Source organism: Pseudoliparis swirei, chromosome 11 (assembly GCF_029220125.1).
Source record: "Pseudoliparis swirei isolate HS2019 ecotype Mariana Trench chromosome 11, NWPU_hadal_v1, whole genome shotgun sequence".
NCBI lineage: Eukaryota > Metazoa > Chordata > Actinopteri > Perciformes > Liparidae > Pseudoliparis > Pseudoliparis swirei.
The window spans coordinates 2840978-2855085 of record NC_079398.1 but is presented as its reverse complement, the minus strand read 5'-3'; the positions used below and the strand labels follow the sequence as shown (position 1 = coordinate 2855085).

At 45.0% G+C, this 14108-nt stretch overlaps 1 protein-coding gene across 2 annotated transcripts in view; it reads left to right on the top strand.

The window, feature by feature from the left end:
* kif26ab (kinesin family member 26Ab) overlaps positions 1-13766 on the top strand; it is a 68414-nt gene extending 54648 nt beyond the window's left edge. For both annotated transcript variants that reach the window (XM_056427110.1, XM_056427111.1), the window contains 11 exons: positions 307-519; positions 1391-1484; positions 2046-2308; positions 3155-3338; positions 4048-4207; positions 4554-4716; positions 5559-8757; positions 9989-10182; positions 11065-11088; positions 11446-11596; positions 11703-13766. In XM_056427110.1, coding sequence (XP_056283085.1) covers positions 307-519; positions 1391-1484; positions 2046-2308; positions 3155-3338; positions 4048-4207; positions 4554-4716; positions 5559-8757; positions 9989-10182; positions 11065-11088; positions 11446-11596; positions 11703-11884 — 4827 coding nt within the window. In that variant the 3' untranslated portion in view covers positions 11885-13766. The remainder of the gene's footprint in view (positions 1-306; positions 520-1390; positions 1485-2045; positions 2309-3154; positions 3339-4047; positions 4208-4553; positions 4717-5558; positions 8758-9988; positions 10183-11064; positions 11089-11445; positions 11597-11702) is intronic.
* The last annotated feature ends 342 nt before the right edge of the window (positions 13767-14108 follow it).

The following is a 14108-nucleotide window of genomic DNA, read 5'->3' as shown; positions in this document are numbered from 1 at the left end:
TGGCCCCTGGGTGGCTATAGGTGAGGTCTAAGGGTCCGTCGTGTTTAAAATGAGCTCACAGCACCAGGAACCTGGCCCTGCCTATAACCTATATTACAAATTCCATAATCATACATTTCTCCTCTTTGCTCTGATGGTGCACTGTATGTCAAATACGTTTAGCTTTGCCCGTAGGTTTTTCTTTTCTGTGCTGGAACCCGAAAAATGTATCCTTACTCGTCTGTACATTTGATGCTTTCTCACCTTCTAATCCATCCTCTCGTTTCCTTTTCTGTTTTCCTTTATCCGTCTCACTCGGCGGTGCAGGTGAAGGTGATGATGCGTATCTGTCCATCTCTGGAGACGGCCGACTCCTCAGAGTCACAGTCTTTCTTGAAAGTGGACAGCAGAAAGAAGCAGCTGACCCTCTACGACCCCGCATCCAGCCCACACTCCAGTTCAGGACACAGGAGGTCCGCCACGGTGGCCGTCCCAAAGATATTCGCCTTCGATGCTGTTTTTACCCAGGAGGCTTCACAAGTAAGGGCCTGCATGGGAGATGTACTACATGTGTGTTTCTGCGTGTGTGACATGGATGTTTTTTTTAAGGTGTTGTGTTGGAATCCAGCCTCTCAAGGGCGAATGGATGTCTTTATGCCGGCTGGGTGTGGCCATGGGCTTAGAGGAAAAAAATGCCTGTCTTGGGTCAGAGGGCATTCTTACCAGTGTGGGCCTAACAGCTGGGCCTTTAAGCCCCCTGGGGAATGAATTTGAATCCCCCACAGTTATATCCAACCTCTCCTTTCATAGAACAGCTATATGTAACCTCAGCCCTCTGCCGCCCACAGCAGGCATACCCACTGAGATCAAAGGCAAAGGTCAGATACATGTTTACGATACTGATTTGGGAGCAGACCAGTTTTGCCCTCTCAGCATGAGAGCCATAGATCTTCTATCCAACCAGCTTCTTGGAGCAAGTAAGTTGCTGCTCAAGCCTAAATGTTGCTGTTGCAAAGCTGAGGCCAAGCTGCCTGATTGTGCCGCTGGGACGGCACTGCTGGTGGCTACCAGTAACAGCAAGCTGTTCTGCTGTTGGAGGCCTTGTTTGCAGAGTGATGTATGGGAGAGGGCCTCTGCTGCAGGAGCCTTGCCCCAGAGGACCCATCCTGAAACAGATTGCAAAAATGAGCCACGCGTTGCAGCACACTCAAACAAGCATGAACACACACTCGCACTCCTGAGTGATGAAAAATACTGAAACCACAAATTGGATTTGAGTGTAGCTAATGCCAAATAAGAGTTAAGTTTACAGGATATTGTTTCGTATTCATTGTTCCGTGCCTGTGTATTTACAGTGTTTCTTAGATTTGGCGGAATTGACTGAGGGGGCTGTCTCTGTGTGTTCCTACAGGCTGAGGTGTGTTCAGGGACGGTCGCCGAGGTCATCCAGTCTGTGGTGAACGGTGCAGACGGCTGCATCTTCTGCTTCGGCCAAGTCAAGCTCGGTAAGCTCCTCCACTGGCAAGAGATTAACCAAGAGCCGTTGTTAGCCGAAGAAAATTCTCATTGCTCTTTGTTAGCAGCACTTGATGGCCACACTTGGCTTAGTGGGGCACTGGGGGGAGTCGAGGAATGGTAGAGCGGAGGAAAGGATGGCTAGTGAGTCTGTGGAGGGGGGTGAGCGGCAGAGTGCTGCATGCAGGCCTCAGGGCTCAGTCTGTAATTAAAATCTTAGTAATTGGCCTGGGCTCTTAGGCTGAAGGGCTTGCGCTCCTCATGCGGCTGTTTCCACCAGGTATAATCATCCACAGAAAACTCTTTCTGGAATGAGTCCTCGGATTAATGTTTTCTATTTTGCACGTACTGAATATTACATCCTGGACAAAAGCCCCACATTAGCTATTTTTGGTCAAACACAGTTGTTAAACACAGTAACGCTCAGAAAACATCCAATATTGGAGTCTATTTAAGTCATTTTAGTTTGAGCAAATAGCCAGTGTAGCTAGCTTTCAGACACAAGGCAATATTTCCATTTCCATTCCTCTCTCTCTTTCACACGTCCTCAGGCAAGACATACACCATGATTGGCAAAGACAGCTCCACTCAGAGCCTCGGCATTGTGCCCTGTGCCATTTCCTGGCTCTTCAAGCTCATCACTGAGCGCAAAGAGAAGACGGGCACACGCTTCTCCGTCCGAGTGTCTGCGGTGGAAATCTTTGGGAAAGATGAGGAACTGAAGGACTTGCTGTCTGAGGTGTCCACCGGCAGCCTGCAGGAGGGCCAGTCCCCTGGCATCCACCTGAGAGAGGATCCCATCTGTGGCACGCAGGTGAGAAGCATTCAACCTCCGCACTCTTTCTCGGTTCAATGACCCTTTCATTCTCTCTGCGGGTTATACAGTCTAAGTCTTAGTATTGATCTGTTTCTGTCTACGATCTACCGCTTCCTCTCCTAAAAATGTGAACTTTTCTTGTGTGTGTTTCTATCTCTCAGGACTTCTCAGTCCGCCTCGTTCTATCCGACCCGCCTCTTAAATCCCTGCTTTTATTCCCACCAAACCCAACTGTGGTATTGATGGCTTTCTTCTTATCTTTGTATTGACTCTCCTGTCAGCATCCATCAGCATCTATTACCCGTGTGTTCGCGCTAGCCCTCGACAGCACAATAGAAGTGTAACTGGGGGATGGTGGGAGACTGTCGGGTTGAAGGCACTCACAGGTGTTGCTGTCAGATGTTGTTTTTTTGGGGAGCTGCATGGACTCTGACTTCAAAGGACGTGCAGTTCTGTGGAACTCTGTCTCCGTCTTCTCAACAGCCACGTGTGGGCTCCCTTCATGTCCCCTGCCTCCTCTCTCTCTCTCTCCTCTCTTTCTGTATCTCACCACAACCCTCATCACATCCATGCTGAGGGAAGTGCCCCCTGCCTCCTGCTCCACCATTACCTCTCCTAATCCTCCCCCCCCCCCCCAGTGCGCATATCTGATTTGTTAATCGCCCTCGAGACTCAATGTAATGGGCAAGAAATGTGTGCCGGGGGCCAATTAATTGTCTCCCCTCTCTTTCTCTTCCCTCTCTTCTCCAGTACCCTTTTCATATCGGTCCTCTTTCTCGAGCCCGACGTGGTCTCCTTTGCTCGCCCTGACCCTGTTCTCTGTCTCCTTCCTCCCCCCCACAGCTCCAGAATCAGAGTGAGCTTCGCGCCCCGACGGCTGAGAAAGCCGCCCTCTTCCTGGATGCCGCCATCGCCGCACGCAGCACAAGCAGACCCGACGTGGAGGAGGAGGAGCGCCGCAACTCCCACATGCTGTTCACCGTGCACATCTACCAGTACCGCATGGAGAAGAGCGGCAAGGGAGGAAGTCAGTACCATGAGATTAATTGGTCTGCAACTCTAGCAGTGTTCCAACAAGTCGACCTATATGGTCATTTTGCAATTTCCCAACACTTCTACACCGATGTTCTCGCGCGTGCGTTAATTTCGAAGGTGACCTTCTCCTTCTCACAATATAATCACACGGCGTGTCTTTTGTGAGCTCGATGGAGGAGAAGTCTACGACAAGTGTGAATGAAACATCGGACAAGCCCCCTTATTTGCTGTGTTTATGAATGAATTGGTTTTGGTCTCTGCAAGACAGAAATGGGTTTGTAAGCATGTATTATGCTTTGATCGAAAGCGAATGATGCTTTGAAGCCTTGCTGACAGGAGTTTAATGTGTTGCTGCTGCAGTCGCAATTACACCAGTCACCCACATAACAATGTGTAGCCCTGTGATTTTTACAATGACAGCCAATTCCCTCTTGCTGTATTTTAAATCAGTCCAAAGGGAATGTATTCGTTGCTCCTTGTTACCGGTATAGTTACACATCTGGTGGACGTTTACCAGTCAGGCTGCAATTTGGGTGACTTCAGCCTGGGAATCATGAATTCCAATCGTAAATAAATCAGAAGGTTCTGACAATCAAGCGTAAACTGTGTCCTGTCATCATGGCACTGTGCATGAGGAACTGACTTCCCAGAGGGCGTGTCTGGGCTGCGCTAACCTGGTTGGTCTTGTGTCGTTGTCACAGTGTCAGGCGGTCGGAGCAGGCTGCACCTCATCGACCTGGGGAGCTGCGAAAAGGTCCTGAGTAAAAGCAGAGATGGAGGGGGAGGCTTGTGTCTTTCTCTAAATGCATTGGGAAATGTCATCATGGCGTTGGCAAATGGAGCAAAACATGTACCTTACAGGTAAGAAAACCACCATTAGTTTAACTGTCTCTTTTACTGTGTTTTAGCCTCTGAAGTTGTGTCTATATAGTTTCAGGCGAGTTGCTGCATGTGTCGTCAGGCTTACAGGTTTGCTTTGTGACGGTTTATTTAGTTTAGTTTGCCTCGTATAATAGCTTTCACTAGTGTTGCACAAGATTATATTATAGTTACACAGGTATGAAGAGATTAATGGCTTGTCATAGGAGTTTTTGTCAGCTCAGAGAATTCCAAATGGCTCTTCCTGGAATTATGTCAGCTACCTTTTATTGTCCTTTTAAAATATTACTTTGCCGTTTGCTAACAACAATGTAAATGCTCCGTGTAGGGACAGCAAACTGACAATGTTGTTGAGGGAGTCCCTTGGCAACATCAACTGTAGAACCACCATGATCGCCCACATCTCCGATTCCCCCGCCAACTACGCTGACTCGCTCACTACTATCCAGCTGGCATCCCGCATCCACCGCATGAGGAAGAAGAAATCTAAGGTACACCGATAAAGTGATTAGCATCAATGAATATGGTTAAACATATGCAGTAATGAACAGTGAGTAGTGAATGAATATCCAGCGCTACAGTCTTACAATTGGTTATTTAGCAATTTAAGTGAATAATCCTGTAACAACTGTTCTCCTTCTATTGTTGTACATTTTTTATACATGTAGAGTAATTATTATTTTTAATATTACAATGTAAGTGTTGTTATTACAGCCATTACATTCCTAATGTGCATGTACAACTTTGATTGCATTCATCATATTTCATGCCACGACTCACGTCCCTAAATCTTTCTTCCTCCTGTAACCTTTTAGCTATTAAGAAAATTAATGTGTGAATGCTTCTGCAAATGAAAGATTATTATTAGTGCAGTAACTCAGGGCTAGTTTTTCTCGGCTCCTCAACGCATAATCATGTAATCAATACCACTGCTCAAGAAAGTGTGTAATGCTTCCCTCGGATTAGAGAAATATATGCTCCAGATAATTAGGGTGAATGACAGCATGTATTAATTTAGTATTGGTCCCAGGCATGATTATAATGCAGTCCACATACAGCAATTTGTATTATTGACATTAATTTCTGTGTGAGTATTGATGTGCACTTTTAACCTTTAGATAAATATCGACTGGTAATGTCATCAGAATTAATATTTGTCCTACGATTGATTTTACTATGAAATTGTGAAGAAATTAAGCTACTATGAATTATAAGGATTGAAATGGTTTTGCAAAAAAAAAGATTGTTACATTAGTAGAATCACATTACTGTCATCACTTAATGAGATCATTTTTAAACCCCAAAGACTATCTTCTCTTCTGCGTCTTTTCAGTATGCATCCAGTTCATCTGGAGGGGAAAGTTCCTGTGAGGAAGGAAGGATCCGCCGGCCGCCCCACCTCAGGCCGTTCCACCCTCGGACGGTAGCCCTGGATCCAGATCTGCCGTCCATGCTCAGTGACCCAGACTACTCATCCAGTAGTGAACAGTCTTGTGACACTGTCATTTACGTAGGCCCTGGGGGAACTGCGATCTCGGACAGGGAGCTTAGTGACAATGAAGGCCCACCTGCCTTTGTTCCAATCATCCCCTCCCTGAATAGAAAGAAGTCTGCAAAGGACGGCCCTCGGGACAGAGACCATTTCTTTAAATGCAACACATTTGCTGAGCTGCAGGAGAGGTTGGAGTGTATAGATGGCAGTGAAGAACCCACTGCCTTTGTTGGAGAGGACAAGCGAGGCCAGGCTAGCCCCAAGACTGACGTATCTAAAGAGAACCAAGGTTCCATTTCACCAAAGACTGTAGAGAATAGTTCTTGCACCCAAGACGGCACACAACCGACTTGCAGTCCCACCATTACATCTAAACTGGACAATGCCGAAACACAATGCATACCATCAGACAGAACCAGCGCTGATGGGGAGAAAGCCTTGGTTTCAGAAAGCACCAACAATCTAGCAACGGCCTCGGGGCCTGATTCTGAGCCTGTGGTGAGGGAGAAGGTGTACTTCAACAAGAAAGCTTTGCCCAAGCCAGCCCCATCTCCTTCACAGCAGAGAGACTCCAGCAAGGACACTACTGGCAATGAAGAAAGATCCAGCACCAGAATGCCTCCGGTAGGAATGAGCCACCAGGCTGTGAAAAGGAGGGATCCATACACATCCCCTCTGCTCAGAGCTCCGGTGGAGGTGTGCCAGGTGCGATCTGCCTTCATGGAAAGATGTCTGGATCGGGATATCCTTCGAGCAACTGTGACCTTGCAGCAGCCCGTGGAGCTGAATGGAGAGGATGAGCTGGTGTTCACCGTGGTGGAGGAGCTGTCTATCTGCGGTTTTGTAGATATGGGTCGGCCATCCAGCATTATCAGCTTTAACAGTGACTGCTCCCTTCAGGCCCTGGCCTCTGGTTCCCGACCAGTCAGCATCATCAGCAGCATCAATGATGAATTTGACGCCTACACGTCGGCTATGGGAGGATCAGAGATAAACATCGCAGTGGTCACACCTCGCCAGGAAGGGGCAATAGAGTGTACAGATAGCAGGGGTTCATCTATCAGCTCTTGGCTGAGTGAGGTTAGTGTCTGCACCTTGGAGAGTGAAGGGGCTCATTCCACAGACGTCTTCCTACCACAGGCCAAACACATGGGACCAGAGGCTGCCTTTTCCTTTGATTCCCTGGATATGTTCCACTGTGTGCCCTCTCCAAAAGATGCCAAGAACTCCTTAAATGACAGTGGATTTAGTTTTTCCGAACAAGACAGTGATAGTGCTGCGTCAAGCAAACTATCCTTGACAAAGTGCCCCGCATCTCCGGAATCAGCCAAAGGCTCCCTCAGATTGACATCCAAAATAACTAAAGCTCACTCACTCAGCTCCTCACAACTTCCACAGGGCCCCTCCATGGTCCACTCAAGTCTTCCCAGGAAGATTAAACCTACCTCATCCATCTCTCATAGTAGTAGCAACAGCAGCAGTAGAGAGCCACCAAGGCAAGAATCTCAGCAGGAGAGTCCTTGGCAGCGTGTTGACAACCACGAAGAGCCTCAGTTGTCCGACTCAAGCAGCACCAGCAAATTTCTCCGAAATCCCCCCAGTGGCATCCCTTCCAGCAAAACATCCAACAACTGCAACAGTGTACCTCGGCCAACCAAGGTGCAGGGGTCTACCTTATCCCAGAGGGTGGTCGATGGCTGTGAGAAGTCAGCCACTAAGAATCCACCCAGCAAAATGCCTCAGCTGAGACGAGGTGCCACCACCCTGGGAACAGTGTCCGTCATCCATTCCTCCACAGATTACAAGGGAACCCAAGATATTACTGCATCGACCACAAGCCTTAAATACTCCTCCCTGGGGAAAAACAACAAGGCTAGCTCACAGAAAACAAGCAATCTCCCTACACCAGGTTGCACTTCACCTCCTCCTCCTCCAGTGAGAAAGTCCAGTCTTGACCACAAGACCAAGATCCTGCTGCCCCAGAGTGCCTTAAAGTCAGCATATGGGGAAACAGGAAGGACCTTTGGGGCAAGGGCAGCTGTATCCGAGGATGAGCTTGAGGTACATCACAGAGCAGACTCCACCAGTTTCAAAACTTCCAGCCTCAACACAGCCAAAGTTACCTCCAGTCTGAAGGTGAGAGGCCTGAGAGGAGAGGCTGGGCAGCATTATGGAAGTCAAATGTCCCTAGAAAGATGTGAAAGCCTGTCCTTATCAGGTTCCAGACCTACACTCAGGAGGGAGAATAGTGGAGCAAGTCTGGGAAGCAGCAGTAGCAAATCCAACAGGACCATTCCAAGATTGGGTATTCCTAATTCATCCAGCTCTCCTATCGCTACCTGCCCATCATCCCCGAGTGGAGGAAGTATTAGCAAACCTGGTCAAGTAAAAGCCTCTGTAAATCCTAGAGCATTGGGAGCAGCCAATGGTAGTAAGGCACGCTCGCTCTCAGTCAACAACTCCAAGGGCCTAAGTTCCTCTACCAAATCTTTGGCTACCCCCATGACCAGAAATACCAATGCCAACCTACCGCCATCAGGACGGACATCAGCTCCTCGAACCACTGCTGCGGTCAGTAGTAAGACTGGGAGAGGAACCATCATGGGCACGAAGCAAGCCATGAGGGCTGCCAACAGCCGTGTGATCGAACTGGCAACAGGCAACCCATCAGGCAAACACATGAGAGGCTCAGGAGATTCAGACAGCGGGAATGACAGCGGCGTGAATGCGAGTGATGGCAAATCCCCCATAGCCATGCTGCCGTCTCCGTACAGCAAAATCACAGCACCCAGGCGGCCTCAACGCTACAGCAGCGGTCACGGCAGTGACAACAGCAGTGTGTTGAGCGGGGAGCTGCCCCCGGCTATGGGCCGCACGGCTCTGTTCTACCACAGTGGTGGCAGCAGCGGATACGAAAGCATGATCCGGGACAGCGAAGCCACGGGCAGTGCTTCCTCTGCCCACGACTCCATGAGCGAGAGTGGCATGTCCTCTTCAGGCAGAACAAGGAGCTCCAAGTATCCCAAGAAGAGAGCAAATGGTGAGAAACAAATGTGGGTTCGAGGGTTTGACACGTTTCAATGCAGGTACTATTCACACATATCGTACTGACGAGCATGATATGTGTGATATGCGAGATACATCAAATAGTGCTTGTCCATGAAGCTACACTCATTGAAATAGCTTCTCGAATATGAATGCCCTCTCAAAGGAACTTTATGAATCCATTCTCATTACTTCCACGTATTGGTGTTTCATTGGATTTTCTCTCCCCCTGAATCAGCAGAATACATTATTCATGCATATATGGGGAATAATAATGAATGTTTCAAACAAGACGACTTTGAACCGTGTGATCATCAAATAAGATGAATTGAACACATACAGCAGTGACCTGGATCAGTTTTTTTATAGCCATGCGTTTGTGTATATATATGTATACACTACCGTTCAAAAGTTTGGGGTCACTTAGAAATGTCTTTATTTTTCAAAGAAAAGCACTGTTTTTTCAATAAAGAAAACATTAATCAAAAATACCCACTATACATTGTTAATGTGGTAAATGACTATTCTAGGTGGAAACGTCTGGTTTCTAATGAAATATCTCCATAGGTGTATAGAGGCCCATTTCCATCAACTATCACTCCAGTGTTCTAATGGTACATTGTGTTTGCTAATCGCCTAAGAAGACTAATATCTGATTAGAAAACCCTTGTGCAATTATGTTAGCACAGCTGAAAACAGTTATGCTGGTGATATAAGCTATACAACTGGCCTTCCTTTGAGCTTGATGTTTGAAGAACAAAATTAATACTTCAAATTGTAATCATTATTTCTAACCTTGTCAATGTCTTGACTATATTTTCTATTCAATTTTCAATTCATTTGATAAATAAAAGTGAGTTCATGGAAGACACGAAATTGTCTGGATGACCCCAAACTTTTGAACGGTAGTGTATATATGTGTATATATATATATATATATATATATATATATATATATATATATATATATATAAATTGAACCATTTGAATTCATGTCTGTTAAACCAATCTTTTGAATTATTGGGCTGTGTACGTACAGAACAGCCACCCCTGAAACCCTCATAAATATGCAATCACTCCAATTCTGCCGGCCTCTGTAAGGCCTCGCACCTCTTCATATCTCAGAGTGACACTCATGCATATTTATTCATAAATCCTAGCAAATACAACTACTGTGTGTCACTAACGCAACTGGTGCCTACCTGACCATATGCATGGCTTTGCAGGCTTCCAGAGAAGACGGCTCATCCCGGCACCCCTGCCAGAGTCCTCTTCTCTGGGGAAGAAGGTGGGCACAGCCGGCCAGTGGGTGGACTTGCCTCCTATGTCGGGGCCTCTAAAGGAGCCCTTTGAGATCAAGGTGTATGAGATCGATGACGTGGAGCGACTCCAGAGGCGACGTCTGGAGGAAACCACAGAGGTGAGCAGAGGGTCAATCACTTCTTCGACATGGTGGTACAGCTTGCTGAACTTGTTTTCGATAATATTTTGTCTGGGTCATGGTCCAGTTAAATCTTCTTGCTAAGCCATATGTTGCATTTGCGACATTGATGCCACATTGACTTGCGTTGTGGGAACGTCGTAGCGCACTTCTTCCCAGTTTCTTTTTAAAGAACAAGACAGTCATGGTATGTCTCAGACATCTGACCTTCAGTCAGCTCAGTGGCAAATCCTGGAGTTAAATGTCTGCGTCCAGATTCCATGAGCTTGGAATTTTGGCAGCCTTCCTAAGGAATGTCAAGAGTTCAGGAGGCAATTACTGACAAGGGTTAATTGGTTTAAAAGTGAGCGATGACTCCACTTACTGCTGACGATGGTGGTGTGTAGGAGGAGTAAAATTAAAAAGATGATGTGAGAAGACTGTTCAAAGGATGTGTGATGAATGGAGGGTAGTCCAACACCAGCCCAAATGAACTCAGCGCTCATCACTGGAAGCCGGATCGCTTTTTATAGCTGACTCCTCTCCTGTGGATCATTAACTGCTCCCACAAGTTATCAGCAACCAGACAGGGATGTGTTGAGTGATGATATTAAATGAGCTACATGGTGGTTTGATTTACTTTCAATTAGGAAAAAATATCTTTTGGTTTTTTCTTTGCCAGCCATCACTGCCTGAATGAGGAAATTACTTTTGACTATTTCAGAATTGGAATCAGAGTCTTGTGCATGTGCATCAGTAGCTTGTGTCTTCAGTATGTGTAAATAGTACGATGCTGTTTTCATATGTAATTCATTCTGTTCATGTTCTGTCTTGTTTGACATGCTAAATACTTTTTTCTGTTTACCCCAATCTTGTCTTCAGCAACCATTCCAGGATGTTGACACGGTGAGTTAATATTATGGGTGACTGGCTGTGTTACACTAGCTTCATTACCATGTTTATTATTCAGCCTACAATGGAGAAAACAGACATGTTTACATCACAAAACCTGAACAATTCCCACAATTACAGAACAACTTGGCCTTTTAGACGAAAAATAAATGATAATTGATTGCACCTGCTGTTTATTTTAATCCACTGTCCATTTAATCGATATTTCAGCTTTAGGAACGACTTTTACTGATAGCGTTCCTACTTTTTTGCTGTGCCAGTTTCAACTTTTTTGACTTTATACTTCCAGCAACTTCAGTCAACTAAACTTTTGAGCTAGTTGTAATTAAACATCAATTATTTTTCTCTCAGGGCCTGCTGTATTTTAACAGTAAGCTGAAGATGCTGGAGAGAAGGCAACAGCAAGTGAGGGAACTGAGGGCAAAGTATGAGGTGTTGTTGGAGGAGCTCGATGACACCAAGGCCCGACTGATGATGGACCCCAGCAAGTGGATGGGAGAGTGTAAGTGACTGCTCAATGTTCTTTTACTTTAAGTTTCTATCGAAACCTTTAAAGTTATTTGATGATAAACCGTTTAACCAAACATTCATTTCCCCTTTTGTAACAGTTGAAGTGGACCAGCATTTGGATAAGGAGTCTCCAGAGTACCTGGAGGCCTTGGCTCAGGCCACAGAGGAACTGGAGTTCTGTGTCAACCTATGCAAGTCCCGTGTCATGATGGTAACCTGCTTTGACATCAGCTTGCCAACATCTGGTGCTCAGGAGGGACTGCGTGAGATGGAAGTCTGAGGACAAAAGAAAGTTGAGGTGGAGAAATGAGAAAGTGAGAAAACAAAAGGATGATTAAATGTAGCAGTCGGTCTATAGATTTCACTGGAATGAGGAACAGCAAGTGACGGAGATGAGATGAGAGTGGATCTTTGCATGAAAACAGAGGAAATGTTAACCGCCCGGCTACAGTGCCTCGTTGTTCGGGACATGTTTTAATGGCAGATAATTAAACGTGAGCACCAATGCAGTGGCCATCACTTACTCTAGAGTCAATGAACAACACCTGGAAGTGCCTTTTGTATTGTTTTGTTTTGAGTCATTATTTTTTCATACGGTGCGGGTATCCTAAGCATACCTTTGAAAACCCTGAACATATTGCTTTTAAGAAAAATATTTTATATCGCATTGTATAGTGTATTTATATGATTACGTGGTGTGTACAAATATCCTTTTAAGGGAGGAAAAAGAAAAGAAAAAAGAAAAAGCAATAAGCTAATGTTATTGCGCTCCCAGACTTTGCCTTTTTCTCTTTTTTCAAACCTCAGTTAGCATTTTATCCATGTTCATTCAGCCTCTTGCGCCTTATTTTAACTCTCTGGTTCTGTAGTTTTCTAGATTTTGAAACTGGACTATATTATCTCATCAAGGACTGCATTTGCTGTTGTCACTCATCGCCTGCCAGCTGGCCTGTGCAAGCTAGCAGGGTTGAGTGAATGTTTTTCCCTCCAGTTGCCTTGACCGAAATGGGTCTCAGTGGATTCACTAAGGTAAAGCAGCAGTTATGTTGGGGGACGGAGGGCTTGTTCAAGCTGTCCTTTCCCGTGTTTATCTCACTGAAAATGAGAGATTACGCCCAAACATATCAATCAGAGGGCCACTGTGATGGATAGTGGGCAATTATTCTTGATTCAGCCACTCACTCCGGTGCCCTAAATACAGTGTGTGGTCAAGCAACCCTGAGAGACGCGACCTTTCCTGTGACACTCGCCTGTGAGGATGGCATGATGACTGGTGACACTGATGATGTATCATGTATCTCCAAATGGGCTGGAACTGGGTGCTCTCTTTACACTGTAAAACAAAAAGGAACAGAGGAAATAGCACAAGTCTACTGGCCTCCTACACGACACGTTTTCAAGTGCTACCAAGCCTCGGCTCTATGCATTCCAATACATTTACTGCAACTCCTGTAAGAACCTCAATGCTGACTTGAGGGCAGCAACAGTTTGTCCTCGTTGGTCCCGTTTTTTCTTTCTTTTAAAAAAATAGGCAAACCAACAAAGGTGATCCAGTGTCTCAAACAAAGACTCAAGTATTGCTAGTTTCTTGTTAAATGATGCAATGAATAATAGTAAATGATCATGACATGGTTTATGAAAATCAATCATGATATCAGCTCTTTTTAGCTGCCACAATGTGCTTGTTAAGAATCAAACGGCTGACAGAGAACAAAGATGATCGTGGAAAATGATTGTTGAGTCAAACAAACTGGCTTTGTTGTATTTTAGAATGTTTGATTTCTATATCTGTTACAAATATGACTTTGTTTTCTTTGTTTTACAAATATGTACTCAGGGCCTCTCTGAAGATGCTGCATGAGGTTTTTTATTCATTTTTGAAGAATGATTTCTACTCCATTTTTACCATTCTAATTTTTTACAATAACTTCAATTTTCACTAATGTTGGGTAAGGCTCATAAAGTAAATAACTATTACCAAACCAAGACCTTTTTTCCAAGAATTATTATATGTGAGGTCATATTTCATATCAAAACCCATATTTTCGAATATCTTTGTTTTTGTATAGGATTTTCAAACCTTGTGTATAAATGTATGATACGGCAGCTTGTGTTTTACTTTTACAGTACATGTGAATAAAATGTTTCTTCTTACTAATGAATCAGAGTTTCATGTTTTTTCCTGGTTCACATATTCCAAACACTCTTGTCTACATAACATGAGAAATTAAATCCAGTATTTGACACATGGACGTTGGTGTCGCTTTACTTTTACACACTTTCATTTTCTTTCTTTATGCAATTTACAAACTCATTTTATACTCACCATTATGTTACGAGGGCACCAGCTTTGGTCCAAGTTAAGGTTTCTTATCAACTGCATTAACCATCAAATCAACAGGAAATACAAAGTGGCCAATTATGAATGTTTATGTTGTCAAGTTTGAATTGGTCTGAATATTACTATACACATTAGACACAAAAAGGAACATTGAGGCTACAGA